Raw genomic sequence first — 22562 nt, forward strand, 5'->3', positions numbered from 1 at the left:
TCCCAAACAGGACCCAAAGAAGAGGGAGACTGGGATGCCAAATACAGCTAGATTAAAAAGAGGGGGGTGGGGGAGCTAAGGAATATGAAGAAAGCAGAGAGTACCAATCTCCAAACAAGTGGTGCGTAGGAAGGTCACATGTTGAATGTTTGTGGAGCTCCACAGTGGGGAGCTTATAGTGGGGTTACAGGCGATGGGTGGCACAGCAGAGCTGCAGTGAAGGATCAGAGTGGTGCATCCAGGAGGTGTTAGCTTGTCGGACAAAGATGCATTTCAGCTCTTGGCTGCTTTGGCTGTCCTGGTTTTACACCTGTGCTGAGTACTCGCAGCAGTGCAAGTTTCAGGACATCTGTCCAAAGGAAACTGGATGGACTGGGAGGTCAAAGACCCGGGTCAAAGAGCATATTCGTCACAGTGTGGGACACCAGCACACTCCTCACGGAAACAAGGCACATCGCAAAAAAGGTGAGCCCTTAAGTCATACTACTGATGTGCTGCAACCTGCTGCAGGACAACAAGAGTTTTCATGCAGACATGAAGGTCTGAAGGAAGTGATGGGAGCAAAGAGGCTTTAAATGCATCAAACTGATCCTAAAATCAGTAATATTTAAAAAAAAAAGTAGATTTTATCATTTTATTGACCTTTACTTCCTCACAGAGCCTAAAGGTGTAGGTGTACAATAATAATAATTTCCATAAAAACATCTTATTCATACAAAATTAAAAAATTACAGTTACCACAAACTTATTCCATTAGGTGAAAAAGAAGGAAACAAAAGGCTAAATAAAGTTATATCATAGTGGCTTGTGTCATTTATACTCTCTCTTAGTGCACTTCTGAGCTCTAAAAAGGTTCTTCCAGTAAGTTTTATCATACTTTTCAGCTGCGGTACTAATTCTTTAACTGTGATAATAGTTAGTGATAATAATGAATCTTATAAAGTGCAAATAAACCTGCCTGAGCCAAACTGTGCCATACATGCATGTTATGCCTATACTGCTTTAGGTGTTGATCATTTAACTATTGTTAGTATATTTAATATTAACTGTTATCTCAACCATCTATTGAAAAAGTGTTTATATATATATATATATATATATATATATATATATATATATATATATATATATATATATATATGTAGAAACATACACATAAATACATATATATATAAATATATATATATAAAAGATAAGATAATCCTTTAGTTGTCCCACAGTGGGAAAAATTTTGGTATTACAGCAGCAAAGATGACAACCAGTGTAAAAAACAGCATTAAAGATAAAAAAAAACTGTACAGAAACTACAGAACTACAGAAACTATATATATATATATATATATATATATATATATATATATATATACATACATACATACATACATACATAAAGGGTTTAGTACACCCTTTTAAAGCTCCAAGTTTTCATGATCATGACAATGATCTCCAAAATGTATAAACTTTTTACTCTGGATTATTCATTAGCTTAGTTTTCAAAGCAAAACTGCTATCACAGTCCTAAAAAGTGACATTTTCCTTCACTTCCAGGCTTTGATTTTTTTCATGTCACTAAAACTAAAAAAGTCTAATATCTTTTTGTTTGAACCAGTGATTGAAATCTTTACAAAACTCAATAGAACTGCATCAAGAATTTACTCCAAAGTCACTGTTTATTGCATTCCTCACAATAGCTGTCACATTCATTCTCTTTTCTCACTCCATCCCACCCTATCTGGCCCATTTTCTTTTACTTCTCCTGACCTTTTTGGTCAGCAGACTGAAAAAGGTCCCTTCCCTCAGCACATTTCAGCCTTGCACCATTCCCATGGGTGGTGTTTTAGAAGAGGGACTCATCCTTCATCCTCTCTAAAGCTTTTGTTGCTGACTGAAAGTTGGCTGATGCCGAGCCCATCAAGCCAAAGTTGTTGGATCAATATAAACATCCATCACTTAGCCCCTGGCCTTTCTGAGCCTCACAATGAACAGTTCACCACACAATACTTTATTTATGTGTGCCACTAAAAAGGAATGAACTAGTGGTAGCTCACTTATTTCTGGGTCATCCTCAGTGTGGAGACCTGGAAGTTAATCAGTATGTGGAGTGTTTTTTTCCACCAAAGAGGTGCATTTAGCTGGACTTTAAACTTTAAATTTCTGTATGACAATAAATGAGGCAGAATAAATTAGATCATTCAAAAGAAGACAGCTGTGATGAGTCAGTATGAGTCTTTTAGCCTTGGTAAAACAGTATGTGCTGTGATTAGCCTTTAAGTAGTCGCCACTCTGCGACTAACTGCAGTCTAAAAGCTAAACTGCTCTGTGGACAAGCTGAGATGTACAATTTCCTTCTATTGTTGAGAAAAGAAAAGGACATGCAGAGAACTTCCTGCCTGAATGTAGTGTTGACAGGGCTGCTGCCACAACAACAAACCAAACCGCAGAAATTTTACAGCAAATGTTTAAAAAACAAAAAGTCAATACAGTCACCTCAGCTATTTGTGTTTACTTTGCTTACTTTAATACAGAATCTAATTATATTTTATGTTAAGTTTCTTCTCTTTCATTGAACTCAGTGGTTCTTCTGTAAATTTTGCCTTTTTTCACACCAGTAAATCAATATGCAGTAGATTTTCTAATTTTCTTAGTCTATTTTATAAAGAGGAAGATCACTTGAAGTCGACAGAAGCTAGCTAAAAGCAGATTAAAAAAAAATAATAATAATAAATTGATAGTGAACAAATGTCCAACCCAAAGTGTGTTTTGCCAATCCCCTGAAAGAAGTTTACACCCAACTCCAGAATATAAACTGGATATTTTTTTTTCTCCTCGGAAACAATAAATAAACAAATAAATAAATAAAAACGAGAGAGAGAATTAAAACTAATAAACTGGTGAATTACAGAATAAACACAAAAGTAATTTTATAAGAATATAACGGCATAGGCTCGAAAAACTGGAACTTTTGCATCGTTCAACGAACGGAAGCTCAATTCACTTCTGCCTTCAAACTAAAATCCCGAGAACTAGCGAAAAATAAAACAAAGAAAACAAACAAAAACCCAATGCTACTCTGTTGACAATTCAGTTAAACCCAATTATATATAGCACTTCAACTATTTAAAATCAAACTAATCTATTCATTTTATGAGCTTTGCGTCTGATAACTCACCTCTTCAGTGAATGTATTTTATTTTGATAAGTCATCCAAGAGGAAGTAAGTGTTGTGTCCGAGCTTCCGCAGCCGTTGGTGCGGCGGACTGTCTCAGTTTGGGGCGCAATTTTACTATCGAGCAACATTTAATAAGGAAAATTCTCCTCTACAAAGAAAAAAGTTAAATTGAAATATCGGGATAAATGAAATAATATAGTTAAGCTGTAAACGTTTAGCTTAGCAGCTTGTTAGCTTAAAAGTTTATTATGATTCCGCTGCTGTTCATCATGAACAAATGTGAGGTCTTCAACATCTTCATGACAGTATTTGGACTTTTTCTGTCTGGTAAGTAAACAAAAGCTTTTAAATGTATTTATTTAAAAAAAAAATCACGGCATCTTTTTGTAAATAAACTAAATTACGTGCTGGGATGATATGAAACTGCAAATTTAAATGTTGATTCTTTTGATGCCTATATATATAATTTATATCTAGACACAATTTTGATGAAAAACATGCGTTTCTCCACGTCACTAAGCTAGCTCATATGTTTAGTTATTAAAATAAAAACAAAACTATCTCACAAGGAACACATGACCTTGATTATTTAAGACTTTAAAACCACAATTAAATTTAAAACAAAATTATTTATTAGGATTTGCCATAGAATGTAAGCTAATGAAATGGAGTAGGGTTACTTTTGCAATAACACATCAGTCGGGTAAAACTAACTTGTTGATGGTCTAAACCCAGCTCACATTCACCAATTGTGGGGGAATAATCCCATTGGATGGTGGTGAAATACAACACCTGGAAAAAAAAAAAAAAAACTCCTGAATTTTAAAAAGCAAGTAGGTACGATGTTGACCACTAATCAGTGAGGCTAGCTGGAAAGAAAAAGGCTTCAATTTAATAGGGAGCATAAAGACTGGACTCTGGATCAATGGAAGAAGGTGAGATGAGAGTATCAGGGTAAGAACAGTGGAGATAAGTGATGTATCCATTATGCCTCCTGCACACCAACAACATCACCTGTCATAGAGGAGGTACATAGATACATGGCCCTGGTGGCCCACCTGACAGACACCCAGGCAGATAGTCAGCAGTCTGCAACAAACCTTTTCTGACATCTCTGGAGCTCAACATTGCCAAGACCAAAGCGCTGTGGGGGCAGAGACAACTCTCTGTCACCTCTGTTCACACCTCTCAGATCCAGGGCCAACAAGTGGAGCAGGTTCAGGTTTTTTAAATATCTTGAAAGTGAAGCTGACACCTTTTCTTCAAACAACAAGCTGACACAGTTTACGAAGAAGCCCAGTAGCACCTCATCCTCTTCAGGAAAATCAGGGCTTTCTGCGTCAGCAAGGATGTTTTAACTCTGGTGTACAAATCACTGATTGAATCCATACTCACCTTCAACATTTCCTCCTGGTTCAGCCACCTCACCAAACATTAAAAAACTCAACTGTTTTATCAGTCAGGACAGTAAAGTAATCAACTAACCCCAAATACCTGTCTGAATTGTACAGCTACTCTCTGACCAGGTAAGCCACCTTAATCACTGAGGACCCCTCCCACCCACTCTACACCTCCTTTCAGTTGCTATCTTCAGGCAGACAAAATGAAGTCCCACTGGCCCAGAAAGTTGCCTACAAAAAAATCTCATTCCCTCTGCCATATCTATCCCGAACAAGATCAAATAGGCATACCGTCTGCTGCTTTTTCTTCCTTTTATCCTTATTTTTGTGTTTTAAATGGCTTGAAACATTTCTTTTAAATGTTTTGTTTGTTTTAAAATATTTTAAATGTAAATTCTTGAGCCTGTCAAAGAAGAATTTCTGTCACCAAGTTTATTTATCTTGGTGGGGCAGTCAGATTTTAAGGAGTAGCCCGTGCCCCACCCCATCTTCGACCCCACCCTTGACCAGTGTAAAAAAGGTAAAAAGACAAAATTGTTATCTGACAACAGGTTTATAAATCTTAAGGATGGATGGATAAATAAAAGCATAATGTGCTAGAATATTAAAGCAGAATCCTCTCTTTGTTAAGTGTGTGAACATAAACTTCAGTTATATATGATGGCAATTCATTTTCACTTAATCTGTAATCGTTCATAGGTTTTTAAACAAACAGCACACAAGCTCCCTTGTTCATGAAGACTTGGCTCTATGTGGGCTTGAGTTGTATCAATAGGTAAACTTACCTAGTTTTCCTTTACAGTGTGAACACAGTCATTAATGTTAAAGTTAATTTTGACACAATGGAAATTCTGTAATGTCTGGAGGTAAAAATGAACTTACAGACCCAGATATGTTCATATAATCTTCTAAAAGATGCTAAGTGTCATTGCAGTCTCTCATAAGGGTGTTAATAAAATTAATCCCATCGTCATCAAGGGATTAGTTTCTGCAATGAGGATAAAACCCTAAAAGATCTGTGCAGAGTTGAACCATATTGCACCAAACTCCACTATGTGATGAAAAAAATTCCTTTACTGCTACTGGAAATAACTTGTTATTGAATGTTGTGAATATGATGTCCATTTTTGATGTTTCATTTGTAGATATGTGCGCTCTGTGTTTAGCTTCCGCGAACTCAAACAGTATCAATACAGCCCTTTTCACACCACCTATTTCAGGTTGTGCATCAGTATCTTGTAATGCAGTTCGTCAAATGTTTTTAAAATAGAGATCAGTGGCTAAGCTGCAACATCTAGGGATGTTTAAGTTGTCCAAATCTTTTTGTTGCACAAATTATGTGTGAAAACAGGAGGTTTCTTCTCCAAGAAGCTTGTCCAGCGTTCTGGTTGATGTCAGTATTAATTTAAACTGGAGGATGGAGCTGGAGAGTAAACCATGAAACCTGACTGGACCAAAAAGTTAATCTTTTAGGGCTAGGGTGAAACTGTGGATTCATTTTTAAAACAACCATCAGCACCAAAATCAGAGTTATGATGTCATGAGGACTTCTGGGAAAATAAAAAGCATGAACTCAGTTTTGCGTGGGAGGCTGCTTCTTTTTAACGGGAGTCTGAGAACCAGGTACTTTCAAGACAGCTGGCTTCTAAAATGCATAAATATTAAAACCAAATACGACTCGTGACAATGACGTTAGACATTACCTGTAGTTTAGAACAATTTTGAGCCGTACTAAATTAACCTCGTAGTCTATAGAATATTTGGGTGGATGAGTATCATATTTAATTTATTTTCTATCATAAATATGTTTGCAGCTTATTATATCTCCAGACTTGAGCTATTCTTATCATCTGACTGTTTAATACACAAAAATAAAGCTAGGGCTGAATCTGAATGAAATAACAAGTTTGCACGAGTTTCTGAGTTAATGAATTAAGTTCGTAGTCAATGTTTCAGACTGGAGGCAGCATCAAATGCCTTTCTGACACAAAGTGTGTGAAACATCATTTTGAATTTTGTCTGAGTTGATGAAGGAAAAAAGGGGAAAATTCAGCCGTTTGTTCTGTTGCGGATGTGCTGTTATTGGAGGAGACCTTCCAGCTTCCTCTCATGTCAGGAAACTGATCAGTCTTCCCGTTTCCTTCAATGTGGTCATCTAACCTTATGGGAAGTTCAAACAATGGCATTCCACTGGAGCCGGCTGCAAATAGAAATTGTTTGTTGGTGGCAGGGCTTAAACATGTTTGTTGTAAGTCTTCTGTTGCCACTTACATGAACTCAGAGGTGGTGAGGCATTGTCCTGAGGCTCAGTGTTTGGGTGTGGTTAACGTATAAAGAAAATACTGTATCATCCTATATTTACATTGCAATCTCTCATCCATAAAGGAATTAGCTCAAATCCTGACAGTACTGTAATACACATTTCCTGTAGTAACATATACACTTAGAAACTATTTGAAGTCTGTATTATTTCTATTTTCTCCTCAGGTTCCAGAGTCCAGACAGAGGAGATGCCTCCCCGTATAGTCCACCACCCATCTGATGTGGTGGTGAGAGTTGGGAATCCTGCCACACTCTCCTGCCGAGTGGACGGCGTCCCAAAACCAAGCATTGACTGGCTGCGTAACGGTCATCCCCTGGAGACGGGGAAAGGAGACGGGCAGATGCAACCCATGGTTCTGTCAGAGGGGAGCCTCTTCTTTCTCAACGTGGGGGGAGGCAGGCGGGGCCAGTCACATGAAGGCGTCTACGCGTGTGTTGCCAGGAACAGTGTCGGCAAGGCCGTCAGTCGCAATGCATCACTGTTTATCGCAGGTGAGACTCAGGCGGGTGTGGGTGCACTTCTGGATGGGAAAGCTGTGATTAACCTCTGAATATAGTTTTCTCAAAGCACAAAAAGAGCTGTTTGCCTGACTACTGGAAAAACATGTCTGAGGATCTTATTTCCCTGTTCGATTTAATGAATTTTTCTTATAGATTTAACTTTGAAAAAGAAAATAAATTAGATTTTTGCTGTATGAAGCCACTTTCTTGTGTTTCAGGGTCTATTCTAGTTAAATCCAGTCATTTAATGCAGCTTCTGAAAGTATCCCCTCTTCATGTTTTGTTGCACTATAACCTACAACTTAAACTTTATCTGCTAAAATATGTTTGATTTTGTGATTTAGGTTACTGTTACACTTCAGCTATGATACTTAACAAGTATTTAAACGTTTGCATCCAGTGACACACCTTTTGTGGATATAGAAATCCTCTAACTCCTCTCCACTGTCTAGTCTCCTGAAGCTCTGCTGGGGAACTCAGGGATTAATCTCGAACACAAACTAAACCAAGAACGTTACGCATAACTGTGGTGAAATAGCACACAGGTTTGGTTAAGCACACAGTAGCAATTATGTTGATGTCAGAGTACTTTCAAGGAAGATAAATTACAGTACAGATGCATAAACAATTACTGTACTGTATAACTAAAACTAGCCATACAGATCATAAAAGAAAACATGATTTTTCATTATATACCATATGTGCATATGGACAGGAAGGAAGAATTTTACCATTATATGTTTACATAGCTAAACATATGTTTTGCAACATGTAAGTCATACATGTTTCTCATAAATGTGTCAGAGAATAAAAACAAACAACAGGGTGTACTTCGACCTGGCTGACGGTTTGACAGGCACCCAGATAGAAATCTTTGGCACCAGATATTCACCCCTCCGGATCAGACTATACCCTGTAGCTCTGATTCAGACTGTTACTGTGTTTCTTTGCAGTTTTACAGGAAGAGTTCGTTGTGCAGCCCAGTGACGTGGTGGTAGCAGAGGGCGACATTGCCGTCTTAAACTGTGCTCCTCCGATGGGACACCCAGAACCTAATGTCATCTGGAAGAAAGATGGTCTGCCCATCAACAGCTCTGACCATCACTACACTGTAAGCCCTCTTCCTCCCTTATGATCACCTTTTTGAGCCCTTGAAGACTTGTACCTGATTAAAGTTGGTTTAATCTATGCTATGATGCAGTGGAACATGCTGTGTTGCAACAAGAGGAACAAAAAGTCAGCTGGGGCTAATTTCATAGCAGAAAGAAATAACAGAAAGGTCAACTAACCTACAAGGTTGTTATTCTAGCAGCTTCGGCCCGGTGGTGTTTACACTTCATCGTAATTGACAGGCCTGTCCATGACCTCCTAGGACGGCGGGTCCAGCCTGATTTAGAGATAACCCGGTTCATTTAAAAAGATGGAAATCTTAAAATATAAGCCGAACTCAACACAAAGCTCTTAAAAGTCTTTTCTTGTAGTTCAACAACATTTCATTAGTCATCTCTGGCATCCTCCAGCAAACCACAGCTGAGTGTCATACAGTCAGAGAGGTCACACCCAGTGGTGCATTTGAGACTTCAGGAAATAATAGTGACATTTCACCTAAGCTACACTACACATAGAGACCAGTCCAAAATATTTCTAAAACAAAAAGACTCATAATTAGAGACCCATTATTACTAACATGTTTCACATTTCAGAATAAATACCCAAGTACTGAGAGCCACTTAAGAAAGCGTCTCAAGTCAAACTAAACTAAAAATAAAACCAAGCAAAAGCATTTCTAACCAGCTCAACTCATCTTTGTTAAGTATCGGTGTCATGAGTGAAAGTGCAGAGACATCATGGATGGCAGAGGAAAAATCTTTTTCAGCTGGCAATTTTAGTAACGCATGAGGTGGCTGAGGTTATAAATAAACCACATGTTGGTAAAACTGCAGTGATGTTATTTTCTACTACTGTTACATACTAATTATATTTGACTGCTGTCTTGTATTAAAACATAATTTGCCTATTATTTAACCCTCAGAGCTCTATGATCAGATCACTTTCCAAAGCGCCATCATGATAAAAGCTGCAGTAACTTCAATCAGAAGCGCAGACTTTAAACTTTCTCCTAATTTTTATTATATTTTTACTTTGATGTAAAACCAGATATATGATCGTTGAAATTTGATAACACAAAAATACTTATTGTATTAGAGTGTAGATGAATAACCAGATTTTTATTTTTTGTCATTTCATTATGGAAAAAAGCGGTTGAATCAGCTGATCCTACTTTGATAAAGTTCTGTGACTTTTTTAATTATCAGATCATTCAGGTGAAGGCGAAGAAAAAAAAAACAGATGGTAAACAATTTTGATTTGGTATTTAAAGGAAAAATCAAATGTATTTGACAACGAAAATAGGCTCAGACCCGCGAGGGTTAAGCATAAAGAACAACTTGTCTTTTCCCCACATCATTGTGTTTACTTATCTGCTTTTAAAAACACTCTAACACACTACACCTGCTGCTCAAAGCCAGAAATAAAGACATGCTCCTGATAAACCTCTTGTTAACTGTGGGACATATTTCTTCTCTCTCTCTGGTATGCATTGTGTTTGTGCTGCAGGAGCTGAGAGGGAAGCTTATCGTCGCTCCTGCAGAGAAGAACCACTCAGGTGCTTATGTCTGCGTGGCCAAAAACATCGTGGGAGTGAGAGAGAGCAGGGCGGCTCGACTCTCTGTGCTGGGTGAGACAACATTCACACTGTTTTAACAACAAGTTTCACTGCAGACATGCACAACAGCTCCCAGATATCATACAGGCTTATGCAGAGTTTCTGTTTTTTTATATTGTGGTAAAGTGATCTTACGTAAGACGATGCGATGAAAACAAATAATGGGTTGGTATACAGTATAACTATGCATACATATTATTCAGAGAAGGGAATGGGAAAAATAGAAAGACAAATAAGTCGTTTCCATTGTATTTGCTTTTTGTTTTACTGCAGCCAAGCCCATGTTAGTGCTGAAACCAGAAAATGTCTCAGTCAGAACGGGAGAGTCGGCCCACTTCTACTGCCAAGCTAAAGGTGACCCTCCACCTGCTGTGGTCTGGAGCAGAGAGCAGGGGTCGCTGCCCAACGGCAGGTAGAGTGATGCATGAAATATGTCTCCTTTCAGATTGATCTTACTTGATTTAAGACTGTGGGAGTTAATTGTTTTACTTAGCTGCAATCAGTCTAACAATTTTAAAAGGGCAATAGGATACTTCAATACTTCACTGATTAAATAGAAATCCCTGTATGCACAGGACTTCATGCTGCCATCAGTAAATATCCTCAGCAACCTCATATACTGTAATCAGAGCTGTACTTCCAGTCTGGTGCTTCCCATACATGTGGGACCACCCTGAGCTGAAGAAACTCATTGTCTGGATAAAATACATTCTCAGACATCTTTTATGTTCTACGAAAAACTGAAATAGTTCAGTAGTTGAGAACTGATACATCTACAAGATGATGTGATATTTGATTGGAATTAGCAGTTTGTTCTCTTTTGTTGTTTTCTGTATGCATTCAGGTATCTTATAAACCCGGACCAGACCCTTCAGATCCATTATGTGACAGCAGAGGATGCTGGGAGGTACACCTGCACTGCGGAGAATGACGTTGGTGTGGTCACTGCTAGCGCACAGCTTCTAGTTGAAGGTAAAATTACGTTCAAAGGAGTTTTTCTAAAACAGTTTTCTTCTTAGCTGACAGTGCACTGTCAGTTTTTTGCTAATCTTAGACATATCCAAAACTCCAATTGTTATATTTGTTTTACATAAAAAAGTGAATAATTAGTAAATAAGTCATTCAAACAAACTGTCATTTAAAGGGGTAAAAATGGACGAGGGTCACCAGAGAGGGCAAAATTAAGTTGTGTATGGGTTGGGTTATGGGATTTGTTCCAGACGTATGTATGGAGGATATCTCATAGGATCTGTTACAGGTGCGAATGCGGAGAATATGACGTAGGATCTGCGAGAGATGTGTATACGGAGGAAATCATACACTAGGATTTCTTAAAGTTTTGTATATGGAGGGTATCCAATGCTAGGATCTATCACAGATGTGTATCCGCAGCATATCCTATACTAGGATTTGCTATAGATGTGTATACGGAGGGTATCCTATAATAGGATCTGTTACAGACCGATCTTCCCGTATATCCCCGGAAACAGTCAGGATATGCCGCAGATACGGAGACTTGTATCCTCTTGGATCTCTCCGGATCTTAGGTGTTTTTGTCCAGTGGTGTGCTGATATAAAACCTTAAATCTCCAGGTTCTGGTTTGATGCCACAGTGACATTTATTATGCACATTTCTGGAGCCGTGCCCACCAAATAAACATTTTTACGTTGTTAACGTGGTCCATCAGGGTCTCTGTGTCACACCTCGAAAAATTACACTTCTTAATTCCTTTTCCCTCCCGAGCCATCATGCAAACGATGTGATGAATATGTATCATAGGCGTCCACCTGACCATTTATAGCCACCATGTGGGCGTGGGAAGGCGTGCCTCATGTGCACCCGCTTTAGAGTTGATTCTGATTTATGAACGGAAACAGGTGTAGGACGTGCTTTTGCAGGCTTTTATAAATCTGAAAGTAGAGGTGTGCAGCATTTGCTTTTTGTGCAGCAGACACCACCTGTAGTCTGCTTTGCTACACACAGTTTGATAAATAAGACCCCTGATCAGGAGGGAAGTCATTTTTACTGTAGATTGCCAAACAAGACAACCTAAAGTAAAAATATGTGTTCACCCTGTTTTGAAATCTCATTTAAAAGTGAAAATTAAAAAAAAAAAAAAAAAAGGAAAAAGTTGCATCATTTCAAATGAATGTAAAGCATGAATGAATATAACATTCATGTTTCCAGAGGCTGCCAGCTCTGAACAGAAAGACCTCCATAAAGAGCTGTCAGCCTTACGAGTGGCTCTGGAGAACGTCACCATCATGGCCAGCGGGTCGAACATTTCTCTGGTACAATGGAAGGTATGTGAACGCTGTCTCAGAGCATTTGAGGAGGGTTTCAGGTGTCTGATCTCTGTCTGATTTTCTCTGTGATCAGCTTCAGTCCCTCCCATCTCAGCCGCATTACCTCGACGGCTTTGAGGTTCTCTATCGCTCTCTGCTGCCTGCCAGCTCGGACTGGGCAGCAAAGAAGGTGACTCTGCCCAGTTTCCAGGCTCAGATAGGCCCCCTAAAGAGAGGCTACAAGTATGAGTTCAAGGTTCGTCCCTATGGCGCCAACTTGTATGGAAGAGAGAGCAACACACGACACCTCAGAGTCCCCGAGACAGGTGAGAAATGACTAAATTAACATTAATACACAGATGGGCCACGTTATGGAGATAATAGTAATCTCTTTTTATACAGTACCTAGTGCCTCTCCCCTGGCTGTGACCATAAGGGTGAACCATGAGCAGAATAACACCATCCATCTGAGCTGGGAGCCTCCTCCTCATGAAACCCACAACGGCATCATCCAGGGGTACCAGGTAATCACTGAAACAGCATGACAGGGATAGTTGATCCCTCTGTGGGAAGTACCACCAAGCATTAAACTGAGCTTTCCTCATTAATCCCATGGTGTCAGCTCTGTTTTCTAAAAGTAGATCACTTTTAAAAAACTTCAGACTTGCTCAAAACCGCTAAATATGCCATCATTTTTAGGTTTTAACCCTTTAAATGCCAATATAAATAATTGAATTATTGCATTATTAAAAAAAAAAAAGAAAGAAAGAAAAACTGAATTATTTTTTGTATAATAAATATTAATCAGGGAACCATAAGAAACAACAATGCAATCAAATCAGCTTTGTTGCTAAGCTTTGCTAATGTTCAGTTTTTATGCTTCTCTGTGCTTGTTGCATTTATTTTATTCTATTTAAGCGTTTCTGTCTTTATTTAATTTATTTCTTTTTAAAGTTTGTTTTTTATGTGCTTTCTAATACTTCTTCTGCATCCCACTGTAATTTTTTTATATATATTTTTTGTACATGAAAATCACCAGAGTAAGTTTGAGAAGGGAACTCGGTTTAATAAGGTTCAGCTAAGAATATGGTTTACTGTTATTTACTCAGCTGTTTGATCCCTGGCTGCTCATTATGAGCAGCGAACAACCAGGAATCCAGTTCTTAAAGATGCAAACTGTTTGTCCAGGTGTGGTGCGTGGACTCTGAGCAGCAGCAGTACCAGAACTGGACAGTAAACAGTGGTCAACACAACCTGGACATCTCTACTTTGAAACCAGGGAAACAGTACTGGATCACCATGGCAGCAGTGAATGGAGCTGGAGTGGGCATGCTCAGTGACCCTCATGGATTTGTCATCAGTGAGCATGAGGCAGCACACAGATAAAATGTAGTTTATATTCCCAGTGTGTGACATGACAGCGGTGTGTGTTCCTGGTTTGTTACTCAGACCCACAGCCAGGCAGTCGTCTTGATTCAGAAACCCAAAGACGGGATCCGCCTGGTGTCCTGGACCTGCTTCAGGACCCCGTGTTGATCGGCAGCATTGGCGCCCTCTTGTGGTGTGTTCTTGTGATTGCAGCCATCTATCTCTTCAGACGCCACAGCAGGGCGGGACACCTGTTACCCAGACATGGCAAGGCTAAAGGTGAGTTCTGTGTTTAAAGGCTGAACCTGGAGCACTCAAGTCTGGGATTTAATCATTTCCTCAGAGCATAAATTGTTCTTTTCCTTGTTTCTTTGCCTTAGGGCTGCGCAGACTAGCCAATGAAGATCTCATCATAAAACACAGGTAATCTGGAAAAACCTAGAAGGAACTGGCTCTGATAACTTTATATATAAGGTTTTAATCAAACGTCTGCTGTGTCTGTCTCAAGCAGGCCGACTAATTGATTAACTTCAAATAAGAAACTACAAATGAGAAATCCTCCTTTTCTATGTTAATGATGGTTGAAACAGCATGAATGTTACGAAACAGATTTCTTTTGTTTCTTTGCTGTTTGCAGCACTAGCTCCTTCAGCTGTAGCCTTACTAAAGAGTCTTTCCAGCAATTTTTCCTAATTTTCTATCATTTTAATGATTATTCCAACACAACAGTACTAGTCACTTATTGTCACAAATAAAACCTATAAATTACACAGACTAAAATATAAGGTTTTATCACATAATATTATTTAGAAAAGTATTTAGGAAAAAAATTTTCACCTTGTTAAATGATGTTCCCTTGGCTTTTCTTTTCTGCAGGATGGCAGCTCCAGATTCTCCGTGGATGTCCGGAAGCTGGAGACCTGCCTTTAACCAGAAGTATCAGGACTTATGGGCACATGGTCAGAAACATCCAGGGATCAGGAGCACCAGTGAGTGTTTACTGTAAAAAAAACAACAACACAGATTTAAATCTGTTAAAGTTACTCATTTGGTTGGCTGTGGTCTGTGCCAGAGCTGACTGACTGCAGTGCACATCTGTTTAAAAGCCTGTTTGTTTTGGAAACAATAATATTAAATTATTTTATATGAAGCTTAAAACTTAATTACTGTAAAACCCATCTGCTAATTATCAGCTGTTTAAGTCTTTGTATGAGCAATGTAAAGCACATATTTATACAGTATTATGTTTATCAGCGCAGGAGTGCTGAGCTTCTGTTTATGTTCATTTCAGTGTTTACTGATTAAATTGAGGAAAATGTTCTGCTAATTATTAACTGTCCTTTTAATTAAAATCATATTTGCAGTTCAATCTTAATTAATACTGTTGCACAGCTCAAACAACATAACCCATAAAGCAAACAATATCTGTCATCTTTAGCAAATTATTACAAGGAAATCGTGTCAACAAGGATTCTGCTGAGACTTCACCTCCCTTAACCCTTTAACTGCCTGCTCTACTGCTTGGTGGAGCAAAATCTTCAGTCACAATAATGAATCTTATTACAAAATCTATGGAAATAAACCTGCCTGAGCCAAGTTTTGACCACTGTTAAATTACTGTTTCTATAGTAACTGTTATCTCAATCATTTGTTAAAAAACATTGAAAAAACATCCTGTTAAAAGAAAAAATACAAAAATGGTTCATGATCCTATTGATCATATCGCTAGCAGCTTTTCTGAAAACTATAATTCAATGTTCTAAAAACAGAATAAATTTGGATCATCATCATCATCAGCTGGCATCCAGCCCACACTTTTCCACTTCAACCATTCTGACGAAGAGAGTCCTTCACTACTTACACATCCAAACCACTGTAGCTGAAAATAAAAAACTGGAACTGGTTTTCATGGATGCCAGTTTGTTGTTAAAGGTCACAGAGTTGTAAAAGGTCATGGAGGTCAGTGGAGGAGGGGCTAAGACCTTATTTTTACAGAACTTTAATTGGTTCCTGTACAAATACAGAAACATACAGGCACTTTTTTTTTTTTTTTACTCTTATTTAAAACAGGGGATCAACAAATATAATTGAAGTCTATGGTACTTGTAGCTAACAGTCCCAATGTGAGATTTATTTTATTACTGGGGTGCATATATCATTCCAATAGATATACTACACAGATTTACCTAACAGGGCACACAGGTTAAATCATTACTAATACACGTGGAGATGAAGATGGAGGGAACTGCATTAGCAGTAAGCTGTGCCAATTAGCTCCGTTTTTCCTGTGTTTGGTTGCTTCTGCCAATGTTTAGGGTGAGAAAATGTTAAAATGTTCTGAAATCCAGGCATCTTTATCAATTTTAGTGCCGTCCACCATGTTTTATCTGGCTGACTTTCATGTGTCTGTATTTGCCGTCAGCATTTCTCCTTTGTTGTTACAAAGCTCTGTGATCATTAAAAACTGTTCCCGTTGCCTACACTGAAGATCTGCTCAGCAGTGTTTGATTTCAACCTTCCATGTTTCATCAGGCCTCCCAGCTTCATCCAAAAAGGACAGCAGTTCTCTGGATTCTGCCGTCCCCATTGTGACCGACAGCTGTGGCGTATACGGGACGTTCTACGTGGACCTTTCAGGAAACGGCCTGAAGACTTTCAACAGTCCCAGTCATTGCCCTAAAATGCCTCACAGTTTGCCTCATCAGCAAGGAGCCGAGACCATCCAGATCTTCACTCAGCCGAGCTCCAAGTCCTCGTCCCTCAGCAGCCAGGAGGCTCTGCCGTGGAAACAGGCCATCCGTCCTCAGCCAAAGATGGGCTTGCTGAGGGAATCACGGGACAAGAACTACAGCAAGCCAGGTGGGTCGAGGTTATTTTTCTTTTCCTTCGTTCATATTTAAAGATCAACTACAGCAGCTCCTTTTTTGTGTTTCTCCTGCAGAGCTACATGCAGTCAGCAGCGTTCCCATACTATCCAGGAACCAGGCTCATTCCTCCAGTGTCTATAAGCAGAGACTCAGCCACATACCAGCAGGACACAACGGTACACCTCTACCTGTTTTCCTCTTACTGTCCATCACTTCCCAACCAGTCAAAATAACAGAGAGAAACACTCCTGAAATAAAATGGTAAATACCTGTTTTTACTTCAACTCGTTGGTCCAGGTGGACATCCAGACTGTGGTAAAGCTGCTGGTTGTCCTCGTCTGCTTCATTACTCTGCATCCCTGCAGTTGGTGGACATGCTGCCTCCTCCACCTCCCAAACCCACAGAGGACACCGCAGACAGACACAGCCTGTCTTCAGATGAAGGGTGAGACAAGATTTACTTCCTGCAGCTCAGCCTGAAACAGAGGAGCTGCTGCTACACACATTTCACTGCAGAATAAACAGAGAACAGCAGCAGCTGGCAGAGAAAACTTAGACATTGCTTGGACTTTAAAAATCTCTATTTGATAAAAGCCTTCATTTACTAAACTGGGCCCAGTTTCCATTTATCATGGGTGTATTGTTTCTGGGCCCAAGAAGCAGACAAATGGAGCTCCAAATAAAAGTAAAACCAATTTATTCACAAAAATAATTATTTAATAATAAAGGGTATAACATGCAAATGACGATGGAGTTTAACCCAATGATTCCTACACTGGGATTGGTCAGACATGAATGTCCACATATGTGTGCATCAAAGCAAGTTCCACACAAAACCCACGCAGGTCGGAAAGCAATGAGCAAAAGTTCCTTTAGTTTCCTCTGGGCTAAACAAGCTTTTTATTTATCTATTTATATATATTATGAGGCAAGAACTTCATCTTTACAAGAAGTTTTCTTGTTAGTTCATAGAAAAACAAATTTTACGTGTCTTGTTGCATTTTCCTCAGTTCCAGTCGGTCAACAAAGCTAACAGAGGACACAGGCTCCCTCCAGTCGGTGTGTCCTGCAGCAGCCCACCAGGGACAGCCAGGACCCACCACCAGCAGCTGTCCCTCCTACAGCCATCTGTCCACTGCATCATACTCCATGTCTCTGGATAACAACCAGACTGATTTGCTGACAGCTCAGGAAGCCACTGAGTACCTGGAGCTCAGTCCCAAACCAGAGAGATGCAGGTAAACACCTTCAGAGAGGTAAACACTGACGTAATAGTTCCCAGTTTGCCTCAAACTTCTCTTTACACAGCATCCTACCAGAGCAGCGCCCCTCTTTGTTCCACCACTTTACTCCCACTATGAGCAACATCTTTGGTCCGGTCAGCTCCACCCAACTGGACTGCGACACCACCGCCGCCGAGCCTGAGCTGCTACCAGTCAGCCTACGTCACGCCCGCCTTCAGAGCTCACCGTCCTCCTGCTACAGCGACTGGGACAGCTCACTGTGGAACACCTGGAGCTCCGTGATGGACGGGAACCTGGACAGCGCCCGCACCAGTCTCATCAGCTCCGTGGACAGCTGCTACACCACCGACAGCACCACCTTCGCCCGTCTGCTGGCTGTGGCAGCGGAGACGATGAGCGGAGCCTCTCTAACAGGTGAGGAGGGAAACTCCGTTTTAAATGAAGGAATTTTTAGTCATCCGGGAGGCAACATTGTGATCATATTCATTTTAATCCGTTAGTTTTAGCTTTAGCCTTAAAGACCTCTGTCCTTTTTTCTGTTAGTCTGATCTTTTTTTATTTGTAAAAGTTAATAATGATAGAGATGAATAACTTAACTCAGCGAACACCATCATCACCTTTTATGTTGTCTGTGGCACATCTGTGTTTTCTAACTTCTTTGCAGCAACAACTACAAATCAAGCAGTTTAATTGGCTGAGCATGAATGAACCTAACACTGGTGTTGTTCCTGCTTTAAAAACTTCTCCATATGAGACTAGATCAGGGTCAGTAACTCTGGACCTCAAGGCTCATCGTCCTGCAGGTTTTACATGTTTACCTGCTGCAGCACACCTGACTCAGATGAATGGGTCATTAAGAGGCGTATGCAGAACTTTGTTTTGAAAAAGGTGTATCACCATCACCATCTGATGACTACATTTACTAGATGTAGTAAATTACAAAAAGGCAAAGTTTGGCATCACGTGTCTGAATCCTGATTTGTCCTGCAGAGGTTAAACAGTACTGCTTTAAAAGATGTTACAGAACTCACAGAACACACTTTCTAAAGCCGGTTCTGTAATTTAAAATCTCATCTCAGCTCTCCAAGCTGAGAAACTGGAGGGGCTGCTAGTGGCTCTGGTCCTGTTGTGTTTATATATTTCCTCCTCTAGATGGCGCCCTTCAGCCATGATCCTAGCTAACAGCATGCAGCAGCTCAGACAGTCTTGCAGGAAGACTGATGAGTTGTTAAGTTTGGTTGTTTTGTTTGTTTGGTTGTTTTTTTTAAATGATTTTTTGATTTTGACATTTAAAATTTAACATTTATTTTGGAAAATTACTTCAGCATGTTTGTGTGCACTGACGTGTTTACACAAATGTCCACTGCCTTCAATGCCTGGTGCAAAGCAGACAATTACTTATGGTCCTTTCAGCAAATTGAAGCTCCAGATGAGTCATCCTCTCCTTCTTCGTCACCTTATCCGTCACTCTGCCCACCCTCTGCCGGCAGCAACCGGCTTCATTCCATTTACCAAACTCTCACTTTGAGCTGTCAGCTTCCTCAGGTGTTTTTCCCTAATGAACCGGTGCAGAGTGCAGGAGCCTACATGTTTCCTCTGTAGTGGATAATCTGCCCTAACAGAGACTGACATTAAAGTTTAATACTGTGAATCCAAAGTCTTAGATCGGATGAAGCTACGCTAACCTCTTTTCCTCTGAACAGCTACTGGCTGACCCAAAGCTGAGACAGATTTTCTAATTCCAACAATGATAGAAATATGATTTTTATTTTATTTTTTTCCTCAGGAAGGAACATAAAAAGATATTTTATGTTATTGCTGCCTTTCAGTGTAAAAACTGATTAGTTACCAGTACAGAGGGTTTGATCTATGAGCTCCTCAGGCTTTAAGTGAGAGTCAGCTGGAAAATATACTTTATGGCTGACTACCTTATTAGATCTAACTTTCTAGTACTGGGTTGGTCTCCTTAAAGAACTGCCTTAATTCCTGGTATCATAGATTCAACAAAGTGTTGTAAACATTTCTCAGGGATTTTGCTCCATATTGACATGACAGCATCACACAGTTGCAGCAAGTTTGTTGGCTGCATCCATGATGAGAATCTCAGTTTCCTGTTCTTAGCTGACAGGAGGCACCCGGTGTGGTCTTCTGCTGCTGTAGCCCATCTGCTTGAAGGATTTCTATCATCTCCAACCAGTCTGCCCATTCTTCTCAGACCTCTGACACCAACAAGACATTCTGGTCCAGACAACTGCTGCTCTGGATATTTTCTCTTTTTCAGACAATTCTCTGTAAACCCTAGAGATGGTTGTGTGTAAAAATCCCAGTACATCTGCAGTTTCTGAAATACTGCCACGTCCACTGCCAACAATGTCACGTTCAGTCACTTAAATCCCCTTTCTTCTTCATCCTGATGCACGATTTAAACTTCAGCAAGTCATCTTGACCACGTCTACATGACTAAATGTACTGAGCCGCTGCCGTGTGATTGGCTAATTTAGATTTTTGTGTTGTAATTAAACAAGTGAACCTAATGAAATGGCAAATGAATTTATATACACTGAACTCTGTAGCTTCAGATTAGAATATTGATTGATTTTATTCCTAATGAGCTCATTTTTGAGGCGTCTGAAATCAGCACCGTTTTATGTTCAGATAAAAGGCAGATTGTCCTCTGAGTCCTCAAAATGTTGAACTTTTCTGCTGTAATGGCCAAAAAAGTCTTTGACTCTAATTTTTATCGTCCACCTTGTGCCTTTTTCTGTGTGCAGACTTCTCACCGCCGGCCTCCCCTCTCAGCGCCTTGTATCCGTCATTCCGCGCAGACGACGACTCGACCGGGGAGTTGGAGCCCGTTCCTGCGTGGGACTGGAGCATGGCCTGGATGGAGGACATGGAGACCCAGTACAAACACCGCTATCCAGGCAGAAACAGCAAAGCCTTCGACACAGACGCTCCGTTAGGACAGTGACAAAAACAACACAACTGAACTTTAAGATCAGATGCTGTAACACTTTACTGCTTCACTTTCTTAAAAAAAAAAGTGTAGGGTGTAACTTATTCAGGAGTTGAAAATTTCCCAGTCCTGGTTTTGAAATGTAATTAAAGCCAATGTTGTGACGTTTGGGACACCTTTGCAAAAAGATGCATGTCTGATGCTGTTTGTCATTTTTACCTCAGGGCAGTCCAGCTACTGTTTGCATCTTATTTTTATTTATTTATTCTTTTCTTCTTCAGCGTATCCTTTCAGTAGAGAAGACAATAATGAGAAACTTTCCCTGGGATGTTCTCACCCAAGGTGTTTTGAAAAGGCCAGAAAGACACACAAGAAAGCAGTCATTAGGCAGATGAAAGCTATTTCTGGAGCCCCACCATCCCACTGCGTCTGTTGTTTTCATTCATTTGTTGCTGGATTTCATAAAGATTGAGGTCCAACCAAACACAGCCGTTTGTTTTTGTATGGATCGGATCCAATATATGCAGCATATTCAACAAATCTTATTTAATTCCTTTTTAAACACTTTTCTGTCCTGATTCCTTTTCTGTTTACAAGCTGGCAGTTCGTTTCTACTTTTTAATGTTCCAGTTTGCTTTGTGTAGTTTTGCATTCTTATTAGAGGAATATATATATTATTAAAGCTTTTACCTTTAACTGCTATTTTAAGTATATTAAGTATTTTAAATTTATATTGGGCATTAAATAGTCTTTGCTTGCAGATATTTTCCACTAATTGTAGCAGAATTTTAACATTTTGTAAGAATTTTTGAAGTATTTTGTACACTTATTACAGAGTTTTATAGTTTGAGATAAAATATATAAATATATTGTATTCAATGAAATCTGTTTTTTAAGGACTTATGATAAAAAATAAATTCTGATTGAAGAAAAAATGTATTTCTTGTTGGGGGTCTTTGTCTTTCAGCAGGATAAGTTTAGCACAGAAAGTAAGGAAATTTGTGTTTGGTGGATTATTTCTTTGTTGTAATAATAAATATGTTTAATTCTCTTGAATGGAGCTACATTTGTAAGGGAAATGTGGGATGAGCAGCAGAGTTAAATATGTGGGTGTCACCAAATCTTCTCTGCCAGTGCCAAGCAGCTGATTCTGCTTTTAACTGAACGACGGCTGCGGGACAGAGATCAGGGTTTACCAAATGTGTCAAAGGGAGAAAAGAGAAAGAGAGATGGAGAAACAGGTAACTGGGATGAAAGAGGGTGGCTAGCTTGTTCTTGGTTTAACAGTAAATGTGTAAAAAGATGTTTTCTTATTACATCTCCCTCACGTCAATAAGTCACTCCTGTTTTTAAGATGAAACCTTTAAGATGAAAGAAGAAAATTTGCCCTGTTATCACCAGTAGTTGGAAAGCTGAAATAATTAAATCTCCAGCTTTGAGCAAATTCTGCATGGGTCCAATTTTATCAACCTGAACCCAGGCCTCATGAACCTGTTATGCTAATTACTAAACATAAGTAATTTAACATAAGTCCCTGGTTTAAACCGCGTTCTTCGTTCCTAAATAACAAATTCAGCTCCAAGAAAGGAAACCCTGCCATCTGATACTATGGAATACTGTTATTTAAATATCCAAACTACAACACGGTTATTTAATACCCTTAAATACTATTCTCACCCGTGATCCACCCGCACCCATGAAATTTCAATTATGTACACACACGC

At 39.5% G+C, this 22562-nt stretch overlaps 1 protein-coding gene across 2 annotated transcripts; it reads left to right on the plus strand.

Moving 5' to 3' along the window:
* Positions 1-235: 235 nt before the first annotated feature.
* On the plus strand, positions 236-21815 carry robo4 (roundabout, axon guidance receptor, homolog 4 (Drosophila)). Of its 2 annotated transcripts, none has more exons than XM_042009255.1 (19): positions 236-465; positions 7057-7383; positions 8346-8503; positions 10009-10129; positions 10391-10529; positions 10962-11089; positions 12306-12421; positions 12498-12729; positions 12806-12927; positions 13592-13763; positions 13853-14050; positions 14152-14194; positions 14648-14760; positions 16304-16630; positions 16713-16814; positions 16936-17083; positions 17649-17876; positions 17947-18296; positions 20654-21815. In XM_042009255.1, the coding sequence occupies exons 1-19, from the start codon at positions 267-269 to the stop codon at positions 20851-20853; spliced, it is 3423 nt and encodes a 1140-aa protein (XP_041865189.1). In that variant the 5' UTR covers positions 236-266; the 3' UTR covers positions 20854-21815. The 2 variants fall into 2 exon arrangements, with proteins under 2 accessions (XP_041865189.1, XP_041865190.1); XM_042009256.1 differs by lacking the exon at positions 236-465 and adding an exon at positions 3314-3496 and having other exon boundaries at positions 20654-21709.
* Positions 21816-22562: the final 747 nt, after the last annotated feature.

The sequence above is a fragment of the Melanotaenia boesemani genome, chromosome 15 (genome assembly GCF_017639745.1).
Source record: "Melanotaenia boesemani isolate fMelBoe1 chromosome 15, fMelBoe1.pri, whole genome shotgun sequence".
Classification (NCBI taxonomy): domain Eukaryota; kingdom Metazoa; phylum Chordata; class Actinopteri; order Atheriniformes; family Melanotaeniidae; genus Melanotaenia; species Melanotaenia boesemani.